The following is a 20786-nucleotide window of genomic DNA, read 5'->3' as shown; positions in this document are numbered from 1 at the left end:
AACACTGTGTTACTCTGAGTAAAAAGCTTACTGATATCACGATTCTGATTGATGAGGATTGTGACGAGAATAATTTCCCTTCCCGGGATTTGAGTGCTGGATGATAATAAAGATGATGATGATGATGATGATGATGATGATGATGATGATGATTATGATTATTGACTTTAACAGTAAACTGGATTTCTGTTCTTTAATGAATAATAATTGTGATGAAAATAACGCTGATGAAAATGTTAAAGGAAGTCAACATATTCAGAACTATGCGTATTTTCTTTCTTTCTGAGAGTGAGATGAGAAGGTTGGTTTCAGTGTGTGCTGCGTGTTGAGTTGGCGTGGTTAGCCTAGCTTAGCATAACGGCTGGAAGAAGCAAGGCTTCAGTTTTTTCTTTATTTCACCAGCTCGTCACATCTGATTAGCATGCTCCATCATAGGTTGCCAAATACAATCAGTGAGCAGGTTTGTATTGGCATGATGGTATCAACCTGGCAACCGTACTGTGACAATAATAGATATGGGAATTGCTAAGATTTTTTTTTATGCCATTTTGTATTCTGCTTATTGGTGCAATTCATCTGATCAAATCAAATTCTCTAATTGAGTCATTTTTCTTTGTGGAATAAAAAGTAGGCCTGCAGAGAGTATTGCAGCAACGCAGCTGTTTCACTGAGTCTGAACACAGTAACTCACAAACAGTAGATGATAGGTGAGTTTACCATCTAAAATGGATGAAATGAGATGAGAGAATATTTGTACAGTATTCGTTTAATTTAGGTTTTCTTGTGTGGCAAATGAAGCCATGCTTTGGACTGCTTCTTCCTCGCCACCATGAATCTTACACGTAGTTACACGTTTGCAACAGCGTAGTTCCACGAGTTTGGTTCTCAGTTCCTTAAACGACAGGAAGCTGTGCATAGTCACTGGTCTAAGTCAAAGATTTGCTTCACTGATACAATACCCGGGTTTGAAACCAAAACAATACTTGCTGGAAGAAATGTGACATTTTTTTTCTATAAAACACCATTTCTTATTTAAATAAAGGAGCCAGCCTTTAAATGTCAAGGCATATATGATAAGAGAGTAAGTATAAACGCTTATGAATCTGACCAGGCATTTGTGTATTGATGCCAGTGTGAGAATTTGGATAATGGGCGCACACATGATGATGTAACAATGGCAACATAGTGTTGTAAGGCTTATTTATGATGTTTGTAGTTATACTTTCTCTGATGGTGTATAAAAGAGACGAGGGAGGCTCTCTGTGACCGAACAAGCTTACAGCTGACTCACACGGAGAGAAAGAATAGAAAGAGGAGGCGAGCGACTCTTCTTCGTATTTTCTGCTGATCTCGTTTGCAGTTAGAGACGCATTTAGCAACACACTGATGTCTGCGAGAGAGACTGAGAGCTGATGAAAGGCAGAGGAACCCTGCTTTATTGATCCTATTGATTCAACCCTTACCTTTAAAGAAAGCCACCCCTCCCCCACACTCACGCTCACCCCTCCTCAGACCCGGTAAACCCCCTTTGAATAATATAATTGCGTATTTCATCCTCACTGTAACCTCAACCAGAGCAAAAAAAAAAAAAAAAAAGGCTGATTGAATCACTCAGGCGTGGTGTTTCTCCATTGACGGCAGCCTGCTCTGTGTGTGGGTGGGTGATTTTGATTGCTCTTTTTTTTTTTTTTTTTTTACACGTAAATGTCTGCACTTTTCTTTGGTCTGAGGTGAACTGCTGCTGAGCTGCTTTTCATCGGGCTACAGTAAGCAGAAAACAGAGAGAGATGGAAAGAGGGAAAGGTGAAAGAAAGGAACATTTACATAACAGGGACAGATGAAGCCATTAATATTATGCATGTCATAAAAGATAATTGTTTTTATTACCAAGTGAGCACTGATTTTCTGATTTCAAGATCAAATGACATCCAGACACGTCAGTTAAAGGAAAGGACGAACAAAAGGAAACACTGGCTCGACTTGGGGAGTTTTTTTGCGTGTATTTCGTGGACACCGTTGTTTCTTATTCACGCTAGGAAGGTGAGGTGTTTTTTTTACGTTGGAGCAAAAAGTCAAGAATGGTTTGAATGTTTCTGACACTGTAGTGCTGATACGATACCTGGGTGTACAGTAACAGATGTTAAATCTGTGCTTACCTTAAGGAAACAACATTTCATTTAACAACAGAAGCTGTTAAATGTTGTGCAAGACACAAATAATTGTGCAAAATTAGATTAAATTAAATGAAACAGGTAAACCAAATCAAAAACAACATGGCCCAGCTACAGTCACTCTGACCATCAGCCCCACAGTGTGGAGAAAGAACAGACAGCACAGGAGAAGGAGAAAAGGTGGAGCTGAGAGGGAGAAAAATCCTGCAGGAGAGTGAGGCCAAATGCTACAAAATACAGATATATTTACCTGTGACAGACATGATTAGTGTTACAAAAACTAAATTACTACCTGAGTTGATCCCTGTTCATACCTGGAAATAATAAAATAAAGAGCTGTATACTCTTTTCTGTCAGGTGGAAGTACCTCCAGGTACTCAGAGCTACCAGAGCTTCACGATGATCAACACAAGTCCAGTCAGAGCTGTGAGGAAATGCCAGGTGCAAAACAAACACTGCAAAACACACGCACAAACATCAGAATGATATACATGAATATCTACTCCTGCAGTGTAAAAAGCATTGACTAATTCTGTTGACTGTTTTGAACTATTTTGGATGTTTTTGGAGCAGTGTGTGTGCGTGTGTGTGTGTGTGTGTGTGTGTGTGTGTGTGTAATCATAAACACACACTTGTGAAGTGAATGTAGTGCAGCTTTTTGTGAATAGTTCATGTTTTTTTTACCATCCTTGTATTTTAGATCTCATTGCTTGTCTTATTTGCCTTTAGTTTTATCATTTTCCATATCATATTAGTGTTATTATGAACATTTCATCAGAAGTGCGCATTAAAGAAAATGCCAAAACACTTTAAATTTCACAATAAAAGCCTTAGTAGTTGAAGCAGCACAGAGATATTCTGATGACTCTGTTCAAAGACCAGTGCAACACAGTCACAGTTAGAGAGGAAAATGTTGCCTGAGAGACAAAGGAGGTCAACAGAACATTTGTGAGGTGACTCAGATGTGAAACGCTGTGATTAGTTCAGCTCACAGTCAGCTTTATCACTAAGATCATCCAGTAAATAGTCGGGTCCAATGTCCAAGATCGCTTCTAGTTTAGACTGAATCAACAAAACTGTGACACACTTTCAGGCTCATGCTGATTCTCCTCTTTACAATATGATGTGCCCCGTCAACATGTTTATGTCCCAGCTATGTAGATATTAATCATAAGTCAAAAGTCCTTTAAATCCAGTAATAATTATGATAATAAGCCACCACTTTAAATAAGATATACTATCATTATTATTGTATTATTATTATTATTAACAGTAATATTTGTAATCATTTGTGTCTTTCATTTACAATTTGTTGTCATTTTATGTGTGATGATTCAAAGCAGATATGTCTCAACACATGCACACACACACACACACACACACACACACACACACACACACACACACACACACACACACACCGTTTTTAAAGCCAGTGTGTTTGTGGCTCCGCACTCTTCATATTCAGAGATCAATAGTGCCACCTGCCAGTGACGGCCTGCATTACAAAGCTGTAGAAAATGTCTCATAATGACAGTTGCATTTGAGTAGCAACTAGCTGCTATGCTAGCTGGATTTAAAAAAATAAATAAATAAATAAACCCTCAAGAACAATGAATAGCAATCCAAAGCAGGTCACGTACACATGTAGTCTGTATGTGCTCTGTGCTCACATTACATTCATGTCATACACACAAAATGCTCTCAAAGCCTCAGATTCAAAGATAGCAAACATGTCAGGCTGAGGCAGAAAGCAGTGTGTCATCTGATGGACTGCAGCCATAAAACAACACAACAACAACATGGAGTCTCTGGTTTGAATGTTCCACTGCAGACACAGAGCGGCAGACTAACAAAAAGCTGTCATCTTTCATTTGTAACTGTCATCAGGTCGCTAAACGCTGTGATAAGAAGCTGAGAGGAGACAGGAAGAGGGATGTGTGTGTGTGTGTGTGTGTGTGTGTGTGTGTGTGTCTACAGCGAGGATAGTTTTACCTTACATAATAGTTTTGTGACTGAACCGAGTCTTTAACCTGATTCGTACTGATCAGCTGGGCTCTGGCTCGTGCATACTTAATTCAGAGAGGTAATCGAATCAAACACACCCAGAGCTCCTCCTCAGTGACTTGCTGAGAGACACGCAGACACATTAGAGAGCCAGTTATTAACACCATCCCTGCTGTGTGTTTCCGTGTGTTTTCCTTCGAGCTTGCGGTCATGACAAAATCTAAAAATATGACTGTGAATTTTAAATTTTGGACAGATCATTACAGATTGAATGTTCAGGTTTACTCACATTTTTCATAATACAATATTAATATCTACAATATGAGATTCAAGTAATGTAACCACATACATACCAAAATCAGCCATTTCTTACCACGCAGCTGAAATATCACATCTCTGTCTTCTGAAGCGTTTTTTCACTTCAGAAAAGAGACAAAGATAAATAATAAATACTGATGTTGACAGAGACATACAGGTGTGTGCAAACAGATATGCTGCCAAACATGTTTTCTATGTTATTACATTTCCTGTGTTTAGAGGCTGGATACATAGCTTATTGGTTGCAGGTAGGCATCATCAGAGATCAGCAGACTCGAGGAGGTAAATAATAAATCTAATAATAAGTCTGTTGACTGACTGTAAGCCATGCTGCAACTTTACTACACCTTATATGTTAGACTTTATCTCACAAAGAGTTCACCAAGAAATAAATAAGAAAAAGAGCAGTATTATTTGAGACAGCTACAGGACCTTATGATAAATAATGACAGACTGATGGTCCATGTTTAATTGCTACGTTTCACTCATGTTTTTAAGAAGAAACTGATACAAATATAAGACACCTCCTTTTTTGTTGCCTTTATTGGACAGCCAGCAGAAGAGAGATGATTGGAAAGAGAAAGAGAAATTGGCAGTGACACGTCACAAAGGTTTCCCGTCCAAGCTCCAAACCAGGGAGCTTGCAGTTCATGGTTGGTGTTGAACTCTATCTGAACATGTTAATTCAGATCTATAAAACACCAAAGTTATGCGATAACACAAACTAGCAAACTAACCAATCAAGGCAGCACTGGTTTAGCAACTTCTGGGGTCTGGTGGCTTTGAACATGGTGTCATAATGGCCATTTCTGGTTAACCAAAAAGGAGCTTACTCTATATAATAAGAAAGATAAATCTATCTCTGTTGGCAGACAGGTATTATAACAATCGGATGACACATCGAAGTCTGGCTTAATAGTCACTTAATACTGGACCAGTTTCAAAAAAATGTCGTCCCAATCAGTCATGGGAAGATAGAATCCATGTTGAAAAATACTGAAGTTTCCCTTTAATAGGAGTTCATCTTTTCTATCATTATATCCTGAGTTTGTTTAGAAGTGGACTGAGATCCACAGTCTCAGGCTGGTTGTATAGTCCACATCATAGTTTGACTGAGAGCTTTCACACCAGCCTAAACAGATCAAATCAAATGGGAAAACACACCGACAGCACATAGCAGGTAAACCGATATCAGATGTACACAGGAACATGAACTTCTGTCAACAACATCTTCTGTTTGTGTTTCATTTAAGACACTGCCAAACCCCCTTATAACACGGAACTGTCCACAAACAGTACAAACAGCACTAACACTTTTATTCTCTGTCTCCTCGCAGCGTGCAAACGCAAGGAGCAGGACACGGCAAAGGAGCGCAACAGCACGCCAAAGAAGTCGCGGCTGGTCTTCACCGACCTGCAGCGCCGCACCCTGCTGGCCATCTTTAAGGAGAACAAGCGACCGTCCAAGGAGATGCAGCTCACCATCTCACAGCAGCTGGGCCTCGAACTCACCACCGTCAGCAACTTCTTCATGAACGCCCGCCGCCGGAGCCTGGACAAATGGACAGACGACGGAGCCAGCCCCGGCGGCCAATCTTCGGCGTCCAGCACTTGTACCAAAGCGTGATGATAGCGATATCGAGGAGGGGGTAGGGAAGGGAAGCGACAGGGATCGGGGGGGATCTCGGGTGGGGTGGGTCGATGAAGATGTGAGGAGGGTTGGAGGGGGTCGAGGGCGCGGGTCGAAGTTTCGTCTGGTCGAAGCGAGGAGGAAAACCAAACTTTTTACATTTTTTTGTTTGTTTGTCTGTTTCGCTTTTGTCGAGGGTGACAAACTGAGAGAGGGGCTGCTCACTGCGACGACTTGTTTGTAGCCTAACCGCCTTTTTGCAAATTCATTCTAAATCCATAAAGAAGCTGAAGGGTAAACTCACATATAACTCACCTATAAAACAAAGAAACCTCACTGGGGGAAAAACACTTTTGAATCATAGACTTTCACTGCTGATGTCTCCTTTAGGACAATAAGCTGACACGCTAGCCCAAATACCAAAGACTAGAAGACAATGTATGTTTTCTATTATGCAATATAAGCTAGGAACCAACCAACCAAACAAGAAACCAATGAAAGCTTTATGACTGCAGAATGTGCTAGAAGCTCTGGGATAGGATGTTGTGGTATTTTGACCCTCAAATGTCCAAAGATGACAATGACGCATCTATTTGGGAAGTCCACATTATGAAGGTTTCATAGCTGAATTGTGGTTTTAAAACAAAAGGAGGTCAGGTCGTGCAGCTGAAGGTGAAGTTGGACTGCACATTTTCTTTAACCAAACCAAAGATGCATGACTGGGCATTTCTCGGTCAAAAGAAACCATACCCATGATTGAGCGTCAAAATTCATTCTTGACCTTTGAAATAATTTGACGAAATCTCACAAACACAGACCTTGGATAGACTGTGCTTGGGATGCTCACGTACAATGATTTATTCATTTAAAACAGTTGGTTGAGGGTTCACTGTTTTGTTCAAGTAAATGGCTGGGTAATAGATGGAGTTAGGGTTAACCGTCAGGTTCACAAACACCAAAGTCAGTTCACTAGAATCGAAGAGTTAGCTTCCAAACAGTTCTATATTCATTTTAAACATGAAACATCTACATGAAGTTGATCTCTGGAATATATATGATCAAGATTGTAGATGGATTATTATTTTCTTTAATTCCTAATCAACCCCAAAATGATGAGATTTCTGTCTTTTTTGTTTTGGACAAAACTCTTTAATTTTACCAAAAAAAAGAGCAACATGTAATGATTTGACTCCTTAAAGGGAACAATGAGGATTCCTAAAGCTAGGAAAAATGGCTAAATATGCAAGCACAAACACACACACACACACATACACACACATACACACACACACACACACACACACACAAACATTCACCAAGGCACACGCAGCTTTCCACATAATTTGAGCCAACATGTAGAATTACAAGCTTTCTCAGCATACTTGGCGTTCAGAGGAGTATTAGTTTATTATAGATGAATATATACAACATACGTGAGCACAATCTTGAAGCACATTTTCTTTGCAATAGAACCGGGGCTCTCTGCCAAGCCGAGTGGTCTTCGCATCTTAGAAAACTCAGGATACCATTTTTTCTAAAAAGTGGCTGAAATCCATTCGGTCTGTCGTTACAAGCTGTAATGTACAAATGTACAAACACACACACACACACAGCAAATACACTTGCTTTACAAAAACACAGACAACTTTAAAGAGTCATTTCTGAAGGTTCCCCAAAATTCCCACCTTGACCAAAACATTGTCAGCAAAACCAAAGCTAAGCTGCAAGTTTACCCAGGCTTCACCCACCCATCATATGTTAACATGGTAACTCATCCATCAGTGCAGCGGTTTCCACCTAGCATCTTAGCACTAACACAATCTTTGTTTTCAATTCGAACAAAGATGCTGTTAACACTGCTGATGACGAGAGCTGTATCCGAAACATTTTTAGGAAATTGGTGGTCCAAAAGATAGTGAACTGAAGGTAGATTGGAAATTTAAAGGCATCATGTTTAATGCACAGACTCAAGCAAGCTTCTTCCCTACAGCTCTCTTTCAGAGACCAGCCTGGATTTACACAAACAAAAAAGGCTTCCCCGCTGAGATTTGTGTAAAGTCGATTCCATTCGGAGCATAGCATCCAGAGAAATTCAAACAATACATAACAAAGCATTAAAAAAGTTCAACATGATCCATGTTTAATCAAGAGCTTCTGGGCTTCCAGTAAATCAGCACAAACCACAAAACACATGCTGGTTTCTTGAGCCACTTCTGCCAGCGTTTTGTGAAATGAGCACGGAAAGCACAAAACAAGAGGTAGTTTGACACTTAAGGCTTCCATGTGGTGCAAACATGTCCAACTCATTCTGAAGGCAAAGGTGTTCCAAATGACCACTTCCGCCCCATCATGGAGAGGGACGAGGTCCAATGAATCATACAGGTGGGGGGAAATGGTGCACACTTCTGGGACAGTCTCTCCTCAATGATATTCATGGTGTTGGACTTGGTTGTACACATGATAACTGATAGGAGGAAGTAGCTGTGAGAAGAAGGAAAAGAGATAGCTTGAGAGAAAAGTTCAAACCGTGCCTACTTTCACACCTCAGCACACCTGGTCAATCACTTGTGATTGTCAGATTGTCTGTTTCAGAAAATTACCAAATCTTTCAGGCGCAGCTCTCCAGTTTTATCGGAGGGATGTATAGTTAGTTTAGCTAACATGATCAAAACCCAAATCCTTACCTTAGCCAAAACCCTAATATCTGAAGATCTGGAAGATCAAAATCTTCTAGTGACAAGAGTGTCAAGAGTTTGCGCATATTACACAAACTTTTGACTGTGTTGGTTTATCATTGCTGAAGAAGTTCTTGGCTGAACCTTGCTCGAAGCCTTAGACTTTTACCTTTTGGTGTAAATCCAGCTGTAGAACTAAGATCCTTTTTGGAAACCGATACTGCTGCCATCATAAAACCCCCAAAACAAACCACAAACTTTTAAAACACCTAGTAACAGACACAAACAACAGCAAAACCAGTTAACCGTCTGAACCTTCGGAGGACGAACTGTCCAGGCGGATCAGGGCCTTTGTAATAGTTAAAGAGGACAATCTAAAGACGATGCCTGGCAGGTCCGTCTCTTTCAGAGGGTCAGCGGCCTGGAAAACAGAAAGACAGGTATCAACGCTGCAAACAAATCATTTTAATAAAGTCATATTCAGACAACTCAACAAAATCTTTGAGGACAAAACTTGAGATGAAACTCAAAATATAATTTATTGGCAGCGTAGGAGAGTTGGATGCTTGGTAAAAAGGACTGCAGACAGACAGATGGACTGAGTTTCTCTGCGTGTCTGTCTGACTGTCTTTGTGTTCTTACAAACTTCACCAAGAATCCATCACTACCAAATCCCACAACGCTCACTGATTTTAGTTTGATACCGTCACACTGTACAGCCTTTACACATGATGTAAATACTAACGCACCCAAAAAACCTCAACCGCCACCACCTCCTACTCTGTTTAAACAGTCTTTACCATCTGCAATCACCTCATCAATCATCTCTCACTCAAGCTATCGAACCAAAAAAAGAAACAAAACCAAAGGAAAGGCGTCAGTCAGCAGCCCCTGCTCCTTAGAAACACCAGGCTGAGTACCGGCCTGGTTAGAGGCAAGCCAAAGGCTTTAAGAACGATTTAAAATAAAAAATGGACACTTGAGACTTTTTCTATTTATTGACAAATCGAAACCAAAGAAAACCTTTTTCTGCACCTAACTGTTCCAACAAACGGGAAAAAACTGAAGATGGAAGAGAATTATTACCAAAAAATGAGAACAAAAAAAAAACAAAAAAAAAAGAGTGGTGGCGACGATGTCGAGGATGGAGGACGACGACAACGAGAAGGAGGGAGGATGTAAGGAAGGATGACATCATGGGAGCGGAGAAGTAGCTTTGTTCTGCCTGATGTTGCGTCAGGCCATCTTTAAGGGGAAGTAAGTTGGGGACTGAAAAGGGTAAAACCACACGGGAAGGAGGGAAGGAACCAACGGAGGACGCCGTCGACCATTTTCTTCCCTCCGGCCCCCCAAAAAAAGGCAGAACATTAATGTGTCTCTCACGGTTGAAGAGTGTCTTTAACGTGTGCCTATGCAGTTTTTCAAAGTAAAAAAATGGTTAAAAGAACAACAGAAACCTCATCAGCTAACAAACCAAAGATTCACCGTTAACTCCAGTAGCAGTTCTTCTCCCCCCGAAAAGGAAAATCACAACTTTTGCTGACCAGCACACACCTACACCTGAAGAGGTGTGCTGTGGGTTTTTAATATTTTTCACAAGAAATTTTACAGCTACATCTGTTGTTGAGTTAGCATGTAGGCTAATAAGGCTTGTTTGCCCTTTAACCTTTAAGCGAGCAGCCTTTCCTTCATCCCTCTACCTTTATTAAACTTAGCAAGGATGTCAAATCACAATTTCTTTCGGGATAGCCAGTATTCCGCTTGTAGGCTGGCGGATATCTACCCCACAGCAGACACTCACTTAGGTCTGTACAGTATCTTTCAAAGCTAAACTGTATATATCTGGTATTTTGAGGTTGCTCATTCCTCCGGCATGGCGTCAACACATGCAGCCATTGTAGTAATAAATCCTTCACACCCACAAACTTGGCCACAAACTTCTGATGGTCAAAAAGAGAAAAATATTTGGAAGTTTCTGAGATGGCCACTGTTTTGTATTTTTCTTTCCACCACCATGAGTCATTACTCCACAGGACAAAGTCTACCTCCAACAATCTCCGGCAGTAGTAACAAAAGTTGCCAGACAACAGTAAAGGGTTGGTTTATGTGAGTTTATTTTCCCTGCTTTGCATCCATACAATATGACACATTCGAGCTGGAAGCGTCGTGAAGAAACATCAACCAGTCGTTGACTGTTTTTCCAATGCTTCCATCTTTGCTTCCACCAGGTCTGAGGATTCAAACAAGCTACTTTTATTCACGTTGAGCCGACTGTTGTCCGGCGCACTTACTACTGCGGAGAGAGTGACAATGTAATGCTATGTGAAACGTACAGTGCATACCAAAGATTTTTTGCTGTACTAACAGTAGCACACTCACACCTTTTCGTTTTTTCCCCCCATACCTCTTCAAGAGTCTAAAGCAGATCTTGAATCTGTGATCTAGGGCGACCAGTTTGTTTAAGTCACTCATAGTGTTGTTAACTCACCGTCTCGAAGTTATGACTTTTCAACCCAAACTTAGTAGAAACCAACTCAGCCTGTTTTACAAAGGAATCAAATGGATTCTTCAAATTCAAATTCAATTTCTAAATTTCAATATCAGCGACGTGACACCTAACCAAGCAATTAATCAGGGTGCAATCCAGAGAATCAAAGTCTGTTTATTTGAGTCTTGGCTAACAAAAAAAAAAAAGCACTGCTAGTTTGGGTGGAAAGTTTTAAAAGGTGGACAAAAGTTATCTATCATAACACCACAGTTTGTTATAACCTGCATTGCCATGCTGGAGGAGGAGCCTCACAGAGAGAGCGACCACTGGACATACTAACTGTCCACTGCTAACAACCCTAGTTAGCTTGTTCTTTAGGGGGGAGAAACCATGCTGCTGCTCCATATATACAACGACAATAAATGAAACAAAACCAAAAAATACTACACCCGCTGAGAGAAACTGCTAAAATATCGGTCAAATAGCTTTATCCTTTAGTTTTCTCTCTCTCTTTCTGTATGTAAAGCTTCTAGTCCAAAGAAATCATCCGCCCACCTGAACCTCCATCCTGCTGACCACGCCCAACGGAGGGGTGTGGTTTACGGTTCAGGGAGTGGGCGGCCATTTTCCATTCCCACTTGCAGTTCTGTCTGGATGTAACACAGGCTAAACCTGCCAAACCAAAAAAAAAAAAGAATGGGTATGAAACCAAAAAACTGTCCCAAAGAGGTTTTCATTGCTTGTTTGTTTTAAGTACTTAAAAAATTATTTGCCAATACTTAAGTGTCTACTATTACGACTATGTTCCTTCCTAGGTTTTTGCAATATGTGATTTCTTTTTTTATTTAATGTAATTTATGTAATTTTGCAATTAATTTAAGCGAACAAATTTTGTTGCCAAATCTCCCTCTGAACCCTTTTACCCTTGATGATGATTAGCTTTTGCCAAAGTTTACATTGTATGTTCCCTTTTCTTTTTCTGTTCAATGCTGTATTTATTTATGAGGTGTTTTAGAACACACTAGTTTTGTACTCAATAATTTAATGTTATTTAATTAGATGTAATTGTTTTTCGATGAATATTTATGAGTATTTAAGAATGTTAGTTGCATCAAAGATGCAGTGCTTATGCCAGGCCTGTTAATTTATTCTTAGTTAGCTTTACTTTAAAAAGCAAATGAAATGTTGTTTTATGAATGTGTAGACTTAATGACAGAACAATGTAGGAATGTCAGATTAGACTCGCGTACTTCTGAATGTCAACACTTGCTCTCACTGTCTAGCCAATCTAGTTTTTTGTTTGTTTGTTTGTTTTTGTCCTGGTAATGATTTCTCTTTTTTTTTTCGAAAATGAAAACAATCTTTTTATGAGAAATAATAGCCTACTGAATGATGAGCACTGCATCTGTTTTTCTTTTTTCCTCCTTGTGATTTTTATGGCTAATTTATTGGTTGCTTTTCTTAATTTCTTTGCATCCTGCTAACCATTGTTGAACAAGCAATGAATTTCAGACTGATGTTCTAGTGACACTTGATCAGGTGAAGTAAAGGTCCACACGTTGATATAAACTGACTCACCAAAGATAACTGGAATCCTTGAGAGGCCAATAAACTGTGTGTTTACATCCGCGCAGCTCAAACCCTGGTTAAGATCTTATTCGTACATTTAAAATAATATTTTTTTTTGCACAGCAGAAACTTTAAAGAGTAAAGTTAACACTAAATCCACTTTTTTTGACTCATTAAATTACATGTACAGTCACTTTATTAAACTATTGATCCTTGTCCCATTAGAGCATTGCAACAGAAGTTGTTTTCCCATTTCTAGAAGAAATACAGTAATTTTGTCAGGGTGTGTCAGGGATTGCTTTCACATCTTTTGCATTCGTAAAGGAGCTAAAATAGGGTGTTAAGTTTCCTGTGCACAACCAAGACAGTTTTTACTTACAAACGCAACAAGCTGTCAAAAACATTTCGATGATCTCTGAATTTTTGACTTGTTGCGATCAGGAGAAAAATACTTTCTTGAACTGTTTTGTTAAGTTGGAGACTTTTTTTTAGTTCTCTGTGTCAGAATAAGAGCTTATCCAGGTTATTGTACACAAGACGTGGTGTTAACACACACCACCTCAACAGTAAAATATTTGTTACCAGGATATTGGGGTGTGTGTGTGTGTGTGTGCGTGTGTGTGACTGCGTGAATGCAAACACACCGACTTGTTTCACTCGTTAGGAAGGAAAACTGAGGAGTCCCTTAAAGCTAGCTGCTTCCAAGACTGACTTCGTGTGTATGTAAAAAGAAAAAAAAAACTTTCTATTTCAATAGTGAGAACCAGAGAGGCTACCTCACTGACTTTCCATTTGTCCTTTTAATCGTGTTGATGAAACCAAAGAAACCAAAGATTTTTGTCCTCTTCAGTACGGTCTGCGCTCAGCTCCATGCTTTTGTGCTCTCTCTTCTTAATGACGCCACATTTTGTCTTCTTTTCTACTTTCTCCTTCCTCTTTCTCTCTTTTCCCTTCCCTCTCTCTCTTGGCCTTGCATTGTCTCTTATCCTCTAAAAGAATAAGTGTGAAGGGGAAAGAGGCAGGTGTAGCAGGGTTCGCGAGCAGAAATACACAATTCTACATTTTTTCTGCAACAAGTGTTAGAGCAGAGGCCGATTGCATTTCAAATTCAGCAATATGACAAAGAAAAAAAGCTTCTGGAAAGAAAAAGAACCCCAAACTTAGATGAAAATGCTAGAGCTAGCTAGAAAGATGATCCATACAATGGGAATGTGACAAGTAACTAATGAAGATCAAATGTGGAACCGCTGAGGAAGAAAAGTCGATTTTTAAAACCTCAGAATGCTTCAAACCAGCTAGGTAGCACAGCAAAGACAAAAGTGTTCACACCGGCCACACTACTGCAAGAAAAGTCGGCTGTCACAGAATTTTTAAATTCTGCCACAGGAGAGGGAGTTGATGATGTCATGTAATGATGCTATATCATCTGACGAGCACTTTGTTTGATGTGTGACAACACCTCCACACTTTGAGATGCAAAAATTCTGTTTTGCACTGAAACATAAAAACTGTGGATTCTTGAAGCCTCAATGGTAGCTGAAGTTTTGTGGTGCTGACAGCAGACAAAGGTGCAGGATGAAAGTTTCTTCATTAGCTGAAAGTTTCCTCTGGGCTATTTTTATTTCCAACAACGTTGTCCCCTTTTTTCTACTTCACCCTATCTTGTTAACAGTAATTAGATGACTGATTGCTTTGTGCTGCGTGGCAACCACAGTGATGCAACACTAGTCTGGCCCTTTGAGCTCAAGGCTGAACTTTTCTGTTTGAGCGGTGGGAAACTTCTTGCAGAGCTTTATAATTGTCTGAAAAGTCCAATTCAAAGAAGAACCGTATTGAGTCCTACCAGAAACTGCTTTTAGCTAAATGCTAGCACAAAAACATCACAAAGCCAATACAAAATGCTGAAGTTTAGAAATGTTATAGAAAGTTTGACCTGCTGCATTAAAAGTATGAGGATCACCAACGTTCTGCCGACTTATCCTGTGGAGACCTTGAATATCTGTCCCAAATCTTACTGCTGTCCATTTAATACTTTTTTACATATTTCAATCTTGACCAATGTGATAGACCAACCAACCGTCAAACCAATATTGATACCCCTAGAGATCTATGGCACAAACATGACCATGGCTAAAAATCCTCAAGCAGTACATTTAACAGGACATCCCAAAAAGCTCACAACAATCCTCAGCTCTTGTTTCAGTGCAAAACGTCCTCAAAACACAAATGATGAAAAAATCTGGAAATCAAAATCTGAATTGCTGGGAAAGATTGTGGTTCTGCTTTGTGTGTCCCACGAATCCAAAAACACAGTACTCAAATATTCCACGGACCTTGTAGTGATCACATTTTAAGGCGAAGGAGTCACATCTTGTGTTGCAAAGGGTGACAACACTTAGAAGACATGCTACTGTCTATGAAATCATTTCATTCGATTAATGAAACACCATCGACAAACAGCAATATGCAAGTAGGATTAGTTGCCTGGGATCTATCATCAAGCGGTGCCATTTGGCTTCCCTTCTTCCCAGTGTTTAAAAATTAAACAGGGAAGCCAAATGACAACAAACCCGTGGCATTTTCTGGTTACAGTCCAGGGTTGAGCCGGACAGACACCTGCTGTAGCACTTTGCTTTCCCAAACCAGGCCACTTCAAAAACAAAGACGTAGAGAGAGCTTTTGTTGCAAAGTACGAGATAACCTTGGATGAGTGCCTTGCTTGAACCAAAGCAAAGTCTAGATCTTTCTATTGTGCTGTAAACTTTCTATTCCTGTGAAAAAAGAAATACCTCTCTGATTTCCTCTCCGATTTCTGGTACTTTGCCATGCAATCAACACAAAGAAATCCAGAGTGAATTACCAAAGGCTTCCTGTTCTGTTCAACTCTTCTCTTCTCTCTTCTTTCTGAGCTGGGCTTCCACCGGAAAGGTCTGTTTTTTTTTTGTGTTTTTTTCAGTTCTTTGCAGCCCAGATCTAATCATCTTCTCACAGCTGTCGAATCTGATTTTGCTGGTGTTTATACACAGATCTGAAATGATGAAACTGCAGCTGCATTGACTGAAAAGTGTAGAATACCAGAAATGTCCTTTAAAATAATCCTATGTTTGCTTAAAGCTTGTTTGAGCAGCACAATGGAATAGCTGAGAGTGAGAAACTTTTGGCTCTTTGACTTTCTGTAAATACAGTAGGCCAAAAGGGACAAAATTGTTTGGTTTTTCTCACCATCACTATTAAATTGTTTCATGATATGATTAAGTATCTCTGTAAATATTTGAACCTTTGGTGGAAATGCAGCTCCTTCCTGTTTTCCTTTCTTCTCTTTCTTCAAATGGTTGCAAAGCTTTAAATGATGAAAAAACAACATGGAGACAAACTTCTGTGAGTTGTGCGCAGACCGTGCTCTCTTTACCAAACTGTTGCAGATATACCTCATAGACACTAGTGTTAGGATGATGTTATAATAGCGTATGTCATAAATTATTCACTTGCTCTTCTTCCCTTTTTTTATTTTTTTTGGTAACTGTAACTTTAAAAAGAAAGAAACAAATGTGGTTAAAAAAGCTTTACACATTTTTAAGTTGTGATTTTTTTTTTTGTAATAGTTTAAAAGGTGCGCTAAAACCAAAAATGAAAAATGCTTGTCGTCTTCTATGCTCTCTTTCTTGTTGATGTATTACTGTTTCCTCTCTGTCCCATCTGCCGAGGATCGAGAGATTTATAATTTTGTTTTATTTTTTATTTTTTGGTCTCTGGTTCTTTTATAGGGGTCATTGTCCCCTCATGTGGATATTTTTGGGATTGGGAACATTGTTGGAATGATGCCAGAATTGACTTGTTTCAGCCCAGAATAATACCGGCTTCTTTGATCCATCGATTTCATTTTAAATCCAGCCACGTCTCACTTTATTTTTATGCATCTATTTTTGAATACTTGTTTTGGTGTCTTTCTCTTCCTGTGTTCTAATGCTAGCATCGCATTATCCATACAGCAGTGCTATACCCCCAGATTTTATGCATGAGTATATTTACAATTAGCTAGTAATGCATTGTGATTATTATTATCATCCTCTCATTTCATTTCCAAAGCTCAGACAGAACTTTAAGTTGCATTAATATGACCACTGACCTGCTGATATAAAACTTGCTAGCATGTTTCCTTTCCAATCAAATTCAGAGGGTGAAGCGTCAGCATCGATGATACCGATAGTTTAGTTTACGGGTACATTTGTTAACTAATTTGGACCCCGCCATTCCTGTGACAGTGCCAGTGAGATGGTTCTGACTGAATTTAAAGTGAGAAAGGAAAAGATTGTTAGTCGATGAATGACAGTAACTGCTGGCACTCTTCAGACACAACATGGCTCAGCTCTGATCTGCTTTAATTTTTGCCCATTCAAGCTTTGTCCAGAGTCATTCCTGTACATACCAGCTCCTGAACCTGAAAATTCCAAATAGGTTTAATCAATCAACAGTCTGCAATCAAACAACACAAAAAAGAGAACAAATGGGCCAGAGAACAATTTCTCATCTGGATTTAAGTTACGTCAGCATCCAACCAAAAAAACAAGAACATTTTTACTGGCAAGAACAAGAGAGAACAAATCACAAATGGCCCTCAGCAACTCAGTTAGCTTTATTAAAATGAAAAGAATGATCAGAAAAAAAAATGATGCTAAAGTTAAATCAGTGTTTAAGTGGGGCTGAATTTTTAAGATCAACAAGCTTAACCAAAGGCCAAAATGAATCCATCAGTGTTTTTCTGTTTGTATTAAAGCTAATGCAGTGTTAGTTAAAGAGAACTAGTGTAGGTTAGAGAGCACTTCAGTCTTGTCTTGTCTTGTCTTGTCTTCCATAAGTGGTTAGCTTCAGAGCATCAAACAACATCTGAACTTGTGTTTTTATGATTGGAATATATTTTGAAAATTAAATAAATGGACTTACAATTTGCAAGGTTTCCAGATGAATTTGAGGACAAAGACTAATGCACTAATTTAAATAATCAACATCTGAAGCAGCCATCTGGCACAGTCGCTCATGGTAAACTTCTTTCACGCTTCATTTCTAGACCTTTCTGTTGATAAATGATTGTAGCCTAATGTCTAGATGTCAGTGTCAGTGTAAGATCATCCACAGGGCTGCAACAGAAATATATCTGACAACATTACAGTCATGCTGTGACTAAAGTAGCTTAACTGAGGAACACCTGTAGTCCTGTAAGATGATATTTTTTAAGATATTAACTTACATAATCATCAGAATGTTTCAGAACCTCTGGGGCTCCGTACTTAACAAATCAGATTAAATCAATATATATACAGTATGTATGCATTCAACTGCATTTCCCACTTAAAGTTACAGAGAGGAGAAAACAAAAAGGGTTTTGATTCTGACATCAGCAACCACGACAGTGAGGCGCCAAAGGTCAAAGTGGCAGATTTGTTCAGTTTATGAACAAAATCACAATCAGTCCACTTTTTCAGTTACTGTGGGCATCTGAAGGCTTCACAACAGGCTTCTCCTGAGCTCAACATGATCAATCATTCACACTGTTTCCTCCCCAAAACATCCAGAATTGTTTCACTCTGCCGCCAAAAAAACCCCTCACCTAACCCCAAACAATATTTCATTCCTTTCCGTTGATTGACTCTTTTTCTCTTTTCTTTTTCTTTCTCTCTTTTTTTTTCTTTCATGGTTGTCATTCAGTAATCAAAAATCAAATGATGCATTTTTATTTTCTACATTTGGTTGGAACAGAAAAAGAGAAGTGACTAAAAACTTGTGGTGTGGAATAAAACGATGATCAAACATGAAGGAGACATTTGAAGAATTAATGTTGTTCCACTCTATGTATAAAAGAAGAAAAAAAAAGTCAATAAATAAATCACAATGGTCTTATCCATGTACAACTTATCCTCCTGTTTTATTTTTTCTCTACTAAAAATGCCCCGATGGGAAACACACAATCACAGGTTTAAACGGTTTAATAGATTCAAAAGTACAATATTTCTATCTGAAATGTAATAAGACTTAGTTACATTCCACCAAGATCACAAACAATGTTTCGATAAACAGGTTTGTAGTCCATATTCTACCAGCAGAAGAGCCGCCAATAAAAGAAGGCCTCAAGCTGACAGTGGCAGACAGTTTAAACCCATACAATGTAAAGTGTTTCTCAGAAAAGCTTCTTAAGGATGATGCACATTAATCTTTGCTAACTTGACATACTGGCATTAAGCATAACTGTCGTTTCTGCAGACGAGTTGCAAGTGAAAACATGTTGGATTATTTATTTTATGTCTTCATATAAAAAAACCTATTTACACTTAAAGCAACATTACATAGAAATAGGTATTTTTATAATTTAGTGGCCCCAGTTTTAGAGTGTAATACCACTGTGGTAAATATGGACAGCAGTCTATGTGTATTTGTTCTCAAGCAAGGTCAACAACAGCAGACATAGCAGCAGCTAATATTACTGACTAGTCCAGCAGCAGTCAGCCCAGCTCAGCGTCTGTCTTTCAGCTTTTATTTCACCAAGCTCTCAACAACCACTAAAAGTCAGTCCCACATTTACTCTTGTCCAGCGGCTTCTTGCTTGGTCACTCTCTGCTTTTCTTTTTTTATTTTCCTCCATCAATGTCCTCTTTGCCCCTGTCTTTATATCCATAGAGGCTTGCTGAGCCTAGTTAAATTGCTTGCATGTCCAGTTCCGGTTCTGGCATGACACTGGCTTAGCTCCCTGTCAGCATTCCGCTGCATCCCAGGTCTAAAAAAACTCATCTTTCTGAGCTAACATTATCTAACAGCAGCTACAGTTTGCAGCAGTTTACTTTACTGTCCATCAGGAAATTCTGTAAATTACAGAGAGTTGAGGTGGAGCAGCCAAAAGACATCAGAGGGAAAAGCACAACATTAAAATATGATCCAGTTTCACCAAAATCAGTCAAATAGTCGGTGAAAATATGATCCAGTTTCACCAAAATCAGTCAAATAGTCGGTGGTGTCTGACTTAAATTGCCATAAAATGTTCGAACAGAGTTAGAACAGGTGTACAGGGTGCAGAGTGGGAATGACAGAAGCACCATTCACCTGATGACACGTCAGTGTATTTTATAGTAGAAGTGACACAATGTGATTCAGTGCCTTCTGAATTTCATTAATGCTGCCAAATTTGACAAACTGGATGATGACAAAGGTGACCAGCTTCCAGGAAGTGAAACAGGATCTTCCTCTCAGGACATCTTTTGTTAAATCAGCCTGTCACAACTTTGACATTTGGACTGTTGGCAACAGCAAATACATTTTGAGGAAACATAATGCCAACTGAACATCAGCAAAATGTTCACTGACAACAAATTTTATTTTTCTGCCAAAATATCCAATCTTAGCAGTACGATATCTGCAATCTATTGAGACTACAGCATTGGTTATGTTTCAGCACCGGCCGCACTTGGATAAAGTAAGCGAAAGATGGTGGTCTGGTTTAATACAGAAAATATCACCAGAGACTTAAAACACAGCATGTTTATTAGTATTTCATGGAAACCATGATCTTTCCCTAACCTTAACCACAGTGCTCATGCTACCTAACCCTAACCACCTGGTCAGGAAACAAACTTCAGTCTCTGGCGTTAAGACCCTATGTGCTTTGTATGCTCACCATCCATATGTGTGCAGTATAAATGTAGTGAGTCATTCACTAGACAACAACATTGCCCGTGAACATAACCCAACTAGCAATTACGTCTGACACCACAATGTAATTAGGAAAACAAATAAGTTGAATAAAAACATAATTTTGAGGAGAGATGGTTGGAACGCCGCAACAGGGGAACATTTGTACGGACTCTTGTCGTTAACGCAGCAAAGAACGAGGACAACATGTTTGTTTGTTCTCTTCTTTACCTTCATATTTTTCTCAGTTTGCT

The 20786-nt window shown here is 39.2% G+C and overlaps 1 protein-coding gene across 2 annotated transcripts in view; it reads left to right on the top strand.

The window, feature by feature from the left end:
• The window catches only part of onecut2 (one cut homeobox 2), a 43281-nt gene extending 24513 nt beyond the window's left edge, over positions 1-18768 (top strand). Inside the window, exons 2-3 of one of the 2 annotated variants that reach the window (XM_019265461.2) lie at positions 2529-2612; positions 5834-18768. In XM_019265461.2, the coding sequence (XP_019121006.1) occupies positions 2529-2612; positions 5834-6123 (374 nt within the window). In that variant the 3' untranslated portion in view covers positions 6124-18768. The remainder of the gene's footprint in view (positions 1-2528; positions 2613-5833) is intronic. The other variant, XM_010737093.3, reaches the window with a different exon arrangement.
• Positions 18769-20786: the final 2018 nt, after the last annotated feature.

This window comes from Larimichthys crocea, unplaced genomic scaffold (assembly GCF_000972845.2).
Source record: "Larimichthys crocea isolate SSNF unplaced genomic scaffold, L_crocea_2.0 scaffold82, whole genome shotgun sequence".
NCBI lineage: Eukaryota > Metazoa > Chordata > Actinopteri > Sciaenidae > Larimichthys > Larimichthys crocea.
This window is presented reverse-complemented; position numbering and strand designations above follow the sequence as displayed.